This window comes from Heterocephalus glaber, unplaced genomic scaffold (assembly GCF_053883595.1).
Source record: "Heterocephalus glaber isolate CG9 unplaced genomic scaffold, H.glaber_assembly_v1.0 deba00001457, whole genome shotgun sequence".
NCBI classification, from domain to species: Eukaryota; Metazoa; Chordata; class Mammalia; order Rodentia; family Bathyergidae; genus Heterocephalus; species Heterocephalus glaber.
Genome location: NW_028258305.1, coordinates 39,772,222 through 39,786,588, shown reverse-complemented (window position 1 = coordinate 39,786,588; position 14,367 = coordinate 39,772,222). Strand labels below are relative to the sequence as shown.

At 38.0% G+C, this 14,367-nt stretch overlaps 1 protein-coding gene across 5 annotated transcripts in view; it reads left to right on the top strand.

The window, feature by feature from the left end:
• Babam2 (BRISC and BRCA1 A complex member 2) overlaps positions 1–14,367 on the top strand; it is a 413,096-nt gene that overhangs the window by 216,915 nt on the left and 181,814 nt on the right. For all 5 annotated transcript variants that reach the window (XM_013070150.3, XM_021253641.2, XM_004839227.4 and 2 more), the window contains one exon: positions 12,422–12,531. In XM_013070150.3, coding sequence (XP_012925604.1) covers positions 12,422–12,531 — 110 coding nt within the window. The remainder of the gene's footprint in view (positions 1–12,421; positions 12,532–14,367) is intronic.

The following is a 14,367-nucleotide window of genomic DNA, read 5'->3' as shown; positions in this document are numbered from 1 at the left end:
CCTATCCTGGATGGGTACCTTACTCCCTCTGTTTAGTCTCTGAAATCCTGCTTCGACTTTTCTTTCTATGTGGACAGCCTTCTTGCTCTAGACCACTGTTGATGTCCCACCTTCACCCCACATGCAACCTTGTCCTCCTTCAATCCAGCATTCCTAAGCTCTTGGGATGTTGTAAATTGATCTGGTCCTGTCACTGCCCACTTCCTATCCTTTTTCATGTTGCTCTTAACGTAAAAGCTCCTTCACTAAAATATATTAGGGTTGTTTGTGGTCTGGCCTTCAACTTGTCTAGCATCATCTTCTACCACTCCTCGCCAGTGTCCTTCCTGAGTAGTGCCTTCATTATGCCACACACCTTTCTGCTTCAGCATCTTTCCTTCCACTCCCTTATGCTTTTTATTTCCTTAGGTCACTTGGATTCCATCCAGTGACGTCCTGCCCTGGAAAAGCCCCATGTGACACTGCATTTTACTCTCTCTTTAGCACCCCCACTTTGTCTTGCCAGGGAGTACACCTTTGTTGTAACGATTTTAACCTAAAGGTTAATTTACTTGTTATTTGCCCACTGAACTGTTATGCTTTTGAAAGCATATATCCCTAGTGTGTCCTAGGTGTTGCCTAAAACATAGCAAGGCATTAATACATGTTCATTTAATACATGAATGGGTAAATCCTATTAATGAATCCTAAGGACGCCCCAAAAGGCACACTCAGCTTAGTAGGAGAATGGGCATAATTTAAGACAGAAGATAAATGATCTGCAATATGTGTTCCACTGGCCTACATAGGGGGTCCAGCCATAGTTTTGTTTGGAGGGAAAGCCCAGAATGTTTTAGAAGGCATTGGGAAGGCCTTTTTGTTCTTTTTAAATTTTTTGTTGTTGTTTTTAACATAGTTTTTCTTTGTTTTTTAAAACATAGTTTTTGTGAAATCTGCTTTGGATTGTTATACAGGTTTTTTGTATTTTTATCAACTTTGGTTAAGTAATTGAACCAAGAAGTACAGCTTAATGGCCCCACATACTCTGCTATCCTAATTACATTCTTGGATACCTATTTAGTATAAACTTTTTTCAGTATGTTGAATCCACATTCCAGAGTAAATTAGAAATGTTAAGCTGTTAATAGCTTCCCTGGAGAATTACATCTTGCTGGGATACTTCAATGCTTTTGTTATCATTATGTGTCGTGAAATGTCACAATTTCTGTTCATAAGCACAAAACTGCAAATGTTCTATCTAAACCTGCTAGTTTAGAAATTAAAGGAATATTCCTCACGAACCCAAGCCAATGATAGTCTAACTCAATTTATACTCCTTCTAAATCTAGCACGAGCACTTCTATAATTAGTAAAGTTCTAACAAATCCACCTACTCGAGAGTTATGCTAAGTCCAACATTTATAATTTTTTCATTTATGGAGCTATTAATATGTCTTTCCTCATATGAATATTTCTACTCTTCATAATTCACTGTAGAGACACTTTTGATCTATTCTTCTTCTTTGGGATCTTGTGTTTCCTTTTTGATTCACATAGGCCTCATTTTTGGATATAGTAGGATGATATAGTAAGAAAAAAAAAAGCATTGCATCAGGAAGTCAGCAGTGCTGGCTTTGGTTTCAGCCGGGTGACGGGTTGTTAGCTATAACATTGGATAAATCACTTCCCTTATCACAGTGTGTCTAAATCCATCAGTGTTGGAATCACTTTCTTTTTAATAAACCCTTTCTTTTTAATAAACTAGAAACCTTTTTACATCCAGAATCTTTCCTCCACTACTCATTCTATAATCCACAGAGGATAGTAGTCACTCTAGCTAAAAGTGATGGCCAGGGTCCCGAAAACCTGCCCTTCGAGTTTCCCTGGGCTGCTCTCAGGACACATGCTCTTACACTACATATGATCCCCACTTCTCCTCAGAATACAGGTGTCAGTGACTGGGCCAGATCTCCAAGGCCTTTCTTACCTCTCCTGGTTTTCTTTATCCTCCATCCTTGGCAGAGCCAATGGGATGGTTTCGCTGATAATCACACAGCCAAAAGGGATGGTCTGACCAGTGCTCCTCTTTCCACTTGGCCCCTTTCTCTGGCTCCTGCAGACATTATGGATGTGACCAGAATGAAGCATATTTGAAAAATACTTTACTGTATTGTGATTCTTCCTCCGTTTTCTCTGAGGTTTTGAAATATGCCATAGAAACTTACTCTTTTCCTTCACTTTTGCTTATTGTGATACAGTACCCATGACATATATATCAACTCCACCATTTTTAAGTGTACAATTCAGTAGTATTTATACATATGTATGTTGTGGAACCATCACCACCATTCATTTTCATGTCTTCATTTCGTAAAACTGAAACTTTGACCCCATCAAACAACTCCCCATTCTCTTCTCCCTTAAACCCCTGGGTACCATCATTCTACTTTCTGTCATGATTTTGACTATGCCAAATGTCACATATAAGTGGAATCATACAGTATTTGTCTTTTTTTTTTTTGGGTATCGGGGATCGAACTTGTGACCTTGCGCTTGCGAGGCAGGCACCAGAACCACTGAGCTAAATCCCCGGCCCTAGTATTTGTCTTTTTGTGACTGGCTTATTTCCCTTAATGTAATGTCCTCAAGGTTTATCCACATTGTAATGTATCAGATTTTTCTTCCTTTCTAAGATTAAGTGTCACTCAATTGTATGTCTCTGCCATATTTTGCTTATCCATTTATCTGTTGATAAACACTTGGGTTGCTTCCATGTTTTAGCTACTGTAATAACGTGGCTTTGTGAACATAGGTGCGTGCATATCTCTTTGAGACTCTGTTTCCAGTTCTTTGAATATATACTCTGAAGTGATATTCCTGGATCATGTGGTAATTCTATTTTTAATTTTTTAAGAATCACTATACTGTTTTCTGTAGCATCTGTACCATTTCACTATCCCACCAGTAGTGTACAAGTGTTTTAATTTCTCCACACCCTCACTGACACTTGCTATTTTCTGTTTGTTTGTTTGTTTGTTTTACTGTAGCCATCCTAATATGTATGAAGTGGTATCTCATTGTAGTTTGGATTAGTCATCTCTTCACGTGTCTGTTGGCCGTGTGTAAATCTTCTTTGGAGAAATACCTATTCAATTACTCTACCCATTTTAAATTAAGCTGTTCATTTTTTTGTTGTTGAATCTTAATATATATGTACTCTAGATATTCTCTATAGACATGTGGTTTGAAAATTTTTTTCCCATTCTGAAGTTTTGCTTCTTTCTACTCCAGTTAGTGACAATGTCTTTTTTTTTTTTTTTTTGGTAGTATTGGGGATTATTTCAGGGATAATCTGAAGCTGGAGAAAAATGACTTAACTCTGATTGAATTCACACCAAATGATAGATATATTGGAAAGTAAAGTTAATACTTCACAGATCTTTGCTGCTTCTAATATGGAAGTTTGCTTGTAAAATCTACTTTGGAATCAGTAGTTTATTGGCAAACGTATGTAGTCATTTATACGTTTGTTTATCAAGCATTTATCGGGATATTTTGGGGATAGGTATCATGCTACATACTGGGAATACAATAATGAACACAGTCACTGCTCTTAAGAAACCTAATCAGAGAAATGATACGAGCATGTATGTAAACAACATTAAAGCACAAAAGACACAAGGACATATTGCCATATACAGGTATAGCTATAGATGTGAAATATTGCACAGGAGAAACCATTACATCAGAGAGAGGTCTCATAAGAGGATTTGGCATCTTTCTTGGACTTTAAAGAATAGGTCCAATTTGGAGACTTGGAGTTGGGGGATGCAGGGCTGGGAGAAGGCGTTGAGGCTTGAATGGCAGATAAAGACCTAATGGAATGACAGCATGGAGCATGAGAACCTATGCAGTTAGGAGTAATGGGAATGTGAGGTTGAAAAGGTAGCTGGGAGGAGCTTGAATGCTAAATCAGTGCAGACAGGGAAGTGCTTTTGAGGCTGGGAGAAAAGCACGGTATTTACTCTGCTTCTCGGAGCTTATTTTTGTTTTACCCAGAACCTTTTCCTACAGCCACTCCCAGAGAGATATGGGCCAAACCTCTTTTTTTTCAGAGCTCAAGGCTTCCTTTAGTTTCTGCCAGTGTCACAAATCAGGAGATCACTGATCACTTCAAGGGCAGACTCTCTGGTAGGCTCCATTCTCTGTTATAACATGCGGCCTGTGCTGGTCTCCAGTTAATAAGGGTGTGGGTCCAGATGGCTGAAATAAGTTGGAAATAACCAATTGTCTTATTACCATGGGTACCAGACAGTCTGAGCAAGGTGTTACTGGCTTTTAGGATCCTTTCCCTTCTGTCCTAACACAGAGAATCATCTCTAAATTCCAGAACTCAGGGCAACATGGAGAGGAGAGGACAGAGTATAGCTTTAATAGTAGAAAGAATGATCTGGTAATGGAAAGTATAGCAGACCAAGAATCTGGAAGGATCAGGAGAAGTTTTAACATTTGTCAGATACCTTCTTTGTGCTTGGTTCTGTGCTTGGCACTTTCACATACATTTGCAAAAGCTGTACAAGCCTGATGCTTCCCATAATGCCCATATTTGGCATATTATATGGAAAAAACAAAAGCATGCAATGTCTTTGCAAAAAATTTTTTTAAAGCTAAAAGTTCACCATATTTAGGCAGTTCTTAAATTGCAGGAGACAAACTTGCAAAACGTTTCGTGTATATTCAGATGGCATCAGCTGTGGACTTTCTGCCCTTAGCATGGATACCTCTTACACATTTTCATCCTTTGGGTGAGAAAAAGCAGGGAGGAAAAAGTGATCTGAGGCCCAGGGTGGGTTGGCATGCTGTTTCATGAGAAGCAGTGAGTCTGGAGACAGCCTGGCTGCAGCTCTGGCCTGGTGCTGTGGAGATTGTTTAGCAAAGCTTTCCCCTCTCAGGTGTGGAGGTGTGCGTGGCCCATTTTTGTCCTCTGAGGCCTAGCATTCCATAATATGTAGTGATTAGTGTTCAGATGACCCAGGGATGAAGTCCTTTTTTGAGCAGCGAATTCAGTAAAAATTTGATTTGCTATGGTATCATCCATATTAGTCAGTTTAATAATTTACAAGATAAAATGTTTCTTTATAAGTGAAGGAAAACCAGCTTAAGCACATGGGGCAATTTATTTGCTTTCTAAAGCCAGAAGTAAATTGAATAGCCAAACCACTGAAAGAGCAAGGACACAGCTTGACATACACCCATGGGAACGAAGAATATGGATGTTGCCAGGACTTTGGCCTTTCTCCTTTCTTGGTTTCTCTCTGAGTCCACTTCATTCTCCCCTGCTATAGCACAACCTCTTCCATGTGTTGGGAATATGGCTGCTGACAGTTTCTTCTGGCTCTGCAGGGGAACTGGTTTATCCTTCATCACAAATCTTGAGGAAAGAACCAGTCTTGTTCCAGATGAACCAGCTGTTCCCAGGGGGTTAGGAACTGATAACACTTTCACAAACTCTAAGAGTCTAGACCTGGGAATAGGGTCTAGAAGAGGCAGGGGCTTCCCAAGAACGGATGAAGGGTCAGGCAGCCGTCTCACAGATGTCCACTATATCAACTGCCACTTCAAATCTGTGTCTTTTTGTCCTCTACAAAGTGCTATCTAAAGGATTTAGGTAGAAACTTTCTCTACCTTTTCTTTAAATTACGGTGACATACTAAGAATGTTGCAAATGGTGTTCACATCTGTTCCATATGTGATTAAGTTAAAGCTCACTGTTTCCCCTTTTTTGGAGGTGAGGAGGTCTAGGATAGAGTCTGACACAAGGTTTGTATAGGTAGGTCTGTATGAAATAATAATTCAGAGATCTCCCAAGATCTAGTTCAGTATGCTTTATAAAATAGTTGCCCAAGGTGATACTTTAAATAAGTCTCTAAGGCTCTTACTGTCAGAGTCATTAAAACTACAGTTGTTAAGGAAATAGAGAAACACCTTGGTACAGATTCTTTTTTATAACAGCTCTGCTGAGTAGAAAAGTTGGCAGAAGCAAGAAAACGTCATTGGTTGACCTCGAGGACCCTGGCTGTGCAGCAAGCTTCCTGTCACCCAGCCTCTACGGCCCCCAGAGGAAAGGCTCCATCGTAAATGCTTTGTGGCTGTCACTGCCAGTGTTCAGTGAGAGCTAGTGGGCTGCAAGGCTTTGTCTGTTAACTATAGTGATGGATGGCACAGTACTATTTGACCAACAACATCTATTCATCATCATTATTTTAAAAGAGCCAGGATGTAAATAAACTCCTAAAGTTTATTTGTACAACATGTGTTTCAATTTAGCTTTATAAACAGCAGCTATAACCAACATATTAAGGGAAAGTACAGCTTCACAAGCAGATTCCTGCATAAATGAAAGCCGTGAAATGGTCTTTGTTTATGAAAATTAGCATGATGTAAATTTGTTTAAAAACTAACTCCATATTGTATCGTGACATCTAGTAGTAATGAACTCAAGATGTCAGTTGTGGAAGACATGGGCAGGTGGCAATGGCTCTGTCCTAGTATCCTAAGCTCACCCTGTAAGAGCTGGCTATTTCAAGAACATTGCAGTTATCCTGTTCTGACCTGACAATCAGTGCTTCTTATTTTCACCGAGTAGAGTTAGTTAATCCTAGAATATGCCCAACCATACATTATTGAAGGAAGCCTGACATTATGGCCTTAGAACTCCACAGTCCTTACCAAAGTCTTTGGAGAAGCTACCCATCTTCCCTGAGTCTCTGTGAAGATCTAGAGAATACACTTTGGCAAAGTGACCTCTACAACCTTTAGTCTTCATACCTTTATAGATTTTAATAGTTTTTAACAGTAGACATGAAACACATTAAACCATAGACTTTTCTATCCAATTTGAATACTTGTTGAATGCCTGTTGCAAATAAGGTAATCTGTTCTGGGTAACAAGGAGTAAGAAATGGTGGTTCATAATCTTTCAGAGCAGTGATGGTGAGCCCTTTATAGATGAGTGCCCAAACTGCAACCCAGAACACATCTATTCATTGCACAGTGCCAACACGCAGTTAAACCTGAATACAGAGGTTTTTGATTAGAAAAAACAACTCATACATTAACATTGTCTTAAAAGAAAAATACAATAACACTCATACCGTAGGTTCACTACCACTGTTTTATAGCACGTAGGATTTAGACATTAAATGGAGAAAAATAAATACACAGTAGCTCTCTGGTGCCCTTCCTACACATGGCTTTTCAAGTTTTTTAGACCTTTCTTTGATGATTGATGGGTTGGTGGCAGTGGTGATAGAGTATCATGGTTAAGAGTCCAGGTTCTGAATCAACATACATGAGTTCAAACTCATCTTCGGCCAGGCCTGATGGCACAGGTCACATAGTACAAACCTCACTTAGTATATTTCAAAAAAAGATGCTGTTTTGACTATTTTCAGGTCTTGTACAAATTGTCAAAAATCGATAGCTTTTGTATAATGAGGTGTTTGCCTAGATCTAGTTTTTGGCCACCATAGGAACACTGGTTCATCGCAGGTCTAGTTTAATATCCTTTTAAACGTTAATTAAATGGTGCTAACTAGATTTTTGACACACTATAGATTAGCTTCTTTGTAATCATTGGTGCCTCCAGACTGGTTCGGCTAGTAATGGTTGTAGATTTGTTGTAAGGCCATTTGAATTGAGAAATACAATTGCTTTTTTATAGACTTCCTATATGACCTGTGCTTTGTAACATTTTTGGTTCGGTTAATGTCTATCAGCAATTAGTTAATTGGTAGCTTGTACCAGTATTGACACTAATGTTCTCAACATACAGGGACCTGTTTAATGGCTGCTATCTGTACTTGTACTAATTAGCAGATCAAAGGAGTATAACACAGTGATAAATTGTACTTGTATTTACTTTCATATCCAAGGCTAATTGTAGTATTTTTTTCCCCCACACCATTTTGATATTTGCAAAGAGCCTCAATTGAGAATAGTAATATAAATGAATCATTATGATCTAAACAGAAATGTTGATTCTTGTTAGTTTGTGTATCTATGCTGGTACCATGGTTGAGATTTGAGTTTTCTTTAATAAAATCTTTAGTCATTGACTTAAGGAACTAAAGAAATAAACATTGAGAATCTTACAAATTGAAAGAATTTTCTATTTAATTCTATCAGTCTTATACTGTGGCTCTTGAAACCCAAATATTTCTCACATTGGAAAAGCAGGTTCAATGGTGAATTTCATTTACTTACCCATTCTTTCCATCACTCCTGCATTAATTGTTTAATTTTTACAACTGGTTTGCTGTGTGTATACTATGTTCGGTACGTGATTGGAGGCAAAAATGAACAGGAGAAGCTTTCAGACTCTAAGGAGTGAATTCCTTATAGGGGATACTCACTATAGGCCACGGAAACCCCTTTCTGTTAGAGTTAAGTGCTGAGCCTAAACCACTATGAAATCTCAGCAGAGTAATATTGCTGTTACTGCCTGGCCATATGTATGTGACTGCCTCACACACTTGTATAAAGGTAGAGGACAATATTTAACTTTAGCCTGGGAGCATCTTTTCCCTCATTTAGCCTGTGGCAGTTTTGGATGGTGCAGATAACTAGCCCTGAAAATGTATACTTGTACATTTTTAAATGTCCCTGTCTATGTTATAACCATCCGTTGTTTTCCAAATGCTGCCATTAGTGGTTACAATAATCATCTGTAATGTTAGCTTCTAAGAACCATGGTACAAAAGCTTCTTTTCTAATTTCCCAGATGGGAGGGAACACATGTACAAGCCTGTTAGAGTTGCCGAAACTGGAAACAGCGCTGTGTGGGTTTATATTTTTGGAACTCTTTGGGCTTATTTGAGCACTCAGAATCAAACTTAATATCCATTAGGAATCAAATGCCAATTCAAGGAAAATTCATGTGCTACTCCAAGGGGAATAAAACATTATGGTAGTTTATGAAATGAACTCCTGAAAATAACTAGTTTTATATTCAGACCAGTGTTTCATGTGCTTTTTGTAGGATATCAGATGATAAATGTTGATTATAACCAGGGCCATTTCTTCTCCTTTGAGGATTATCTTCAAGCATTTCTGGTTTTTACTAAAATAATAATGAAGTGGAAAGTTTAAAAGTAGGAAAAGGAAATAAATAATTATAATTTATCCATAGGCATACAGAACAAAGTTGGTTAAAAAAGGACTTCAGTGGCCCTTGGTGTTTTGTTTTGGTTTTTGAAAGATTTTGTGATTTATAATCATAGCCTCCAGCCTTGACCTTTCACAGACACTCAGTATGGGTCTGTGGTATCAGAAAGTCAGTGTTAGTTCTTCTTATTTTCTGATGGTAACCAATCTATAAATAAGACAACTTCTGCACTTAGATCACAAGATGAATTTGTTCCTATGAATGTGATTTTTTTCAAGCTTTAGCTTCAACCTTAGTTTTAGATAGATGATGAATCATATATTATATAATTAGGTAGTTTCTGTTTGTTGAGAATCCCAAGTATTTTTTAAAATTTCCATCCTCATTTTACAGAAAGGAAAATTCAAGGTAGAATATGTTAGCATCTGTAAAAGAGCAAGAAGTGAGAGCCAAGCTTCGACTCCCACTCTGGGCTTTCCTGTTAAAATCACTAGTTCTGGAGAACTTGGTAGATTATCAGTGGAGGAGCAAGGAGTCAGCACTTACTTCCCAGACTTGACAGCAACTTTTGTAAAGTAGATCCTCTGGTAGTGGAGAATAAAGGTTGGGAATAAACATCCATTTGCTCACTCATTTATTCATTCAGAAAACATTCCTTCTCCTACCCATTCACTCATTCACCTTCTCCCCCAAAACAATGCCATGTTTCCTCTGCCACCTAAAAATATATTCCAGAGCTATAAAATTATAACACTTAAATTAAAATTTGGAGAAAGTTATATAACCTCAGAATTATTGACCAAATTTATTTAACTCTGTAAAAAACTTAATTTTCTGTGAAGGGAAAGGAGCACCCAAAGTAAAAAGTAAAAAAACTAGACTGCAAGAAAATATTTTAACACATGGGGTAGGAAAGAATTAATAAACCTACTAAATAACTACAAAGAACAAGTACTTTAAAGAAAAACATGCAATGAATTTAATGAGGACATTTGCAGAAGAAATGTAAACATGTAAGAAACAAGTGAAAAGTTGCTCAGCCTCCCTCATTGAATCTAAATTTGGATACTATTTTCCAGCTCTCAGATTTCTGACAGCAAATTAAAGAGTAACGATAGCCAGCATTATCCAGTTATTCTGGATGAGGGGAAAGAGGCTCTCGCATATTGATGTGAAATTTATGAGTCCAGATATGAATTGCTGCAAAATTTTCAGAAATAATAAATTAAATTCTGTTATAAATATAAAATATTTGTAACCCAGCAAGCTCAATTTTAGTTGTCCATTAAGAAATATAAGTCCGGCCACTAAAGGAATATTTATCATCATACTATCAAGTGGCTAAGAATTAGGAACAAGCTGAAAGTCTGTTGCTGGGGAAATGGTTAAATAAAAGATAAATCCATGCCATGGAATGTTATGTGGCTATTTAAAAAGCAATTGGTAGAGTGATATGTATAATATGATCCCATTAGAGAAAACAAAACAGAAGGTTAAAGAGCTGTTTATATGCAAGTATGTGTTTTTATGATCATAGAGAAGAAAGCTGTTTAAGGCCACATGCAGTTAGTATTGGTTATCTTGGAGGGGAGGTGGGGAGGGGAGTAAGTGGGGATAGAAGAACTGCTTCTTTATAAACTTCTGTATGGTTTGACTTGTTCAAATAAGCCTAATTTTTGTAATGTAAAACTTAAAAAAATTAAGTTAAAAATAAAGAAAGATGGTAGAAGGAGAAGCAGCCAAAGAGTCAGGAGAATGTAGTTTTTTAGAAACCAACTAACCAACAAACAAAAGGTCTCCAGAGATCAGTGATCATCCATGTCAGATACTGTCTAGCTATCCAGTAAGACAAGGGCAGGGAAGCATTTGCTGGGTTTAGTGGGTGGCCTTGCGGGGAGCAGTCTTGAACTGGAAGAGTCTGTAGACTATTGTAGTGGGCTATGGATAAGTGGGAGGGGAGTAGAGTCAAGGAGTGAAGACAGCTCATCCAAGGAGAGAGATGAGAGAGAATCCCAGAGGAGTATGTAGAACCCAGTGAAATTCTTTTCTTTCTTTTAAAAAATTTTTTAGTTTGGGAGATGTAAGACTATGATCCTGTCCTTGTATATACATGTTATACTTGTACATCATAGGCACAATAGGAGGTAGCATGGAGGCTGAAGATGTCAGAGCCGATCAGCCTCCCCGGTTGCAAGCAGAGAGGGGTTGGGGTTTTAGACAGAGAAGGACATTGTGTCTGAGGTCCTCCATGTCTGTCAGCAGTGAATCCTAGATTGAAGGTTGGGACCCCTAGTATAGCTGCTGAACCCACTGGGTACCTATAAACTGATATAAAAATATGGAGCAGTTTTTATATTTGACTTGGAGCCACTACCAAGTTATTAAGGATTACTGAAATTTGTTATGTACAAATTAAAATCAACATCCTATTATCAGTTATTTTTATTTAGTATTTCATTCAGAACTCTGGTAGATGCTTGGTGGTTGGTAAAAATCATAAAGTAAATGAGCATAAAATTCCATAGTTTTGATTCAGGGCACTTTATCTGTGTCTCATCAGTGCTAACCTGAGTTGGTTATGATAGCCAGTTGCTGCTATTCTTGTTTTTTAATTATAAATTATAGTAAACTGGGCTCTATCATTATTATAGCCAACCTCAACATAAACATCAGTACATTAATTGACAATAGTCATACTTCTATCAATAATCGTTTTGCCTTATAGTGTTAACTGGACATTAAAGATATGTGGCTTCTTGTTCCCATGTAAACTATCTATAATCACTTCAATAAGTCGATGTGTACCTAACCTCCTGCCAGGTGCATATATGGTGACATAGTTCATGGTGCCATGTTTCCTGGAAATTTTGCTATTTAAATAGCTTATAAAATACTGTACAGGTGGGCTTGATAAAATTACAGGGTATTTTAGCATTTTTCAGTGTTTTATGATATAAATTGTGATTATAGAAATATATTTATTGCAGTTTGTTAAAAGTATTTTTATTTAATTCCTTGTTACTAACAGTTTTACCCCTTTCTCCTGCCTGAGATGTAGGAACAAATGAGATGGTGGGGGGGTCTTGTGGTAGGCTGGTCAGAGGCTTTGAGGGCCACCCTCCAGAGGAATGGCAAGGCACATGGCCAAGGATGTACCAAGGTCCTCGGTTGGAATAAGGGGGAACTCACACCCATGGCTACCATGCCAGTGGACTGTGAGCTCATCACTGATTAAGCAGGTGCTCATGACATTATGTTTTTCACTTCCCGTCTAAGGATGTAAATGAAGATCCTGGAGAAGATGTGGCCCTCCTTTCGGTCAGTTTTGAGGACACTGAAGCCACCCAGGTGTACCCCAAGCTGTATTTGTCACCCCGAATTGAGCAGTAAGTGTCAGCATCTTCATATTATATAGCCTGGTGCTTCTACTTGCTAACCAATGTATTTTGCTGTCTTTTGCCACACATGAACTCTTACAATTATTTCCATTTATTAACTTTTGTTTCCTTAAATATTTGTTGTAGTTGTAGTTTTGATATCAGAGTACAAGCAGATAAGCATTTGCTACTGCAATCTTTTTGTGGGTCTTATTTGTGTAATTTGTGGTATGAATACTGTGCCTCAAAATACTTAAGAGAAACTTAGGTAAACTGGGCTCAAAATTGTGACTCCCTCCATGTGAACCCTGGGCTTCAAGTGGGTGTACAATATCCAGCTACATGGTAGTTGTAGTTTGATTTCACACTTGTGTTCTAATCAAGAAGTTATACTCATCAGTAACGAATTTCATAAGGACTAGCTTCACAATGTGCTCATTGTTGGCTAAATGCTTTAGTAGCTTTTTCTACTTCAAAGGAGTCTGAGGTTCATTGAAAGTGGGTTATAAGCAGATTTGGTTGGGAACTTCTGACAGGACAGATTTTTCATCAGCAGAGAGAGTTTTTACAGACTCTGAAATATATTATTAAAGTTCTCTGTAAGTCATGTAGTCAAGGTTGGCTGATTTCTGTCTGTGAGTAGATGTGTTCGCCATCCAACATTCATATGCTGAGCCATTTTCACTTGCTCTAACCGTATTTGCTCTAAGTTATGAATCGCAGGCATCTCAAACTGATACGATACAGCTGCCTATGCTCAAGTGTGGGAGATTATTAATATCAATAATCCACAGGACTTCTCTCACTTATTTATACATCTCTGACAGCACCTAGAACAGGATTTTACAGTAGCAGGTGCACAGTGAACATCCTGTTTTTGAATTGAAAATACTGACCTGAATTAGTAAGAGGCTGTAGGTAAGTTGCTAGAGGTAGCGCAGTGAACTGGAGGAGTCGAGGGCTCTCGAGTCAAGCACTCTGCTTTGAACCCAGATTCTGCCACTCACCAGCTAGCACAGTGTTTAATATCTCTGAATTTGTATCCTCAGTTATAAAATAGGAGTAATAACAGCTATTTCATAATGTTGTTTTGAGGATTATATTAAATACTGTTAATAAAGAATTAACTGTGGTGCCTGCACTATATCAAGGACTCAGCAAATAGTAGCTATTAGTGTTATTATTACAGGTGTATTTCACTGCAGAAGAGTGAGTAGGTGAGTGAGTGGTTAGCAGGGACAAATAGGGTCAGAAAAGAAAAGAATAGGTAAACAATTGAGCAAATACTGGTTCTTGAGTAGCCACTCAGCACTTGGGAGGCTGAGTCAGGAGGATTGCAAGTTTGAGGCTGACCTGGGCAACCTAGCAAGATTGTGTTTCACAATAAATTTTTTAAAAAGGGTTGGGAATGTAGCTCAGTGATAGAGTGCCTGTTTGTCATGTGTGGGGTCCTGGGGAAATCCCCAGTATTGCCAATAAACAAATAAGAAAGAGTTAATGAAACAGTCTCAAGATATGGGGAAAATGAGTACAGTGGCACCTCAGTTCATGAACTTAATTTGTTCTATGATTTTGAAAAAGATGTCCACATTTGTGTTTGTACCCAATGCAGTTTGCAAACAAAAACAAAATTTCGCCAAATGCTTTTGTTTGCAAGTCAGATTGTTTCCAAACAAAAGTGTTTGTGAACCGAGGTGCCACTGTATATTAGTTAAACCATAAGCAAGAAATTGCCAGCTCAGAAAAACATTATTGCCCCCATCAGTCAAGTTATTTTTCTTTGGAGTTCTTGTACCTAGTTTGCAAATAAAGTATTTTTACTCTAGAAATCTAGGATACAGTGGG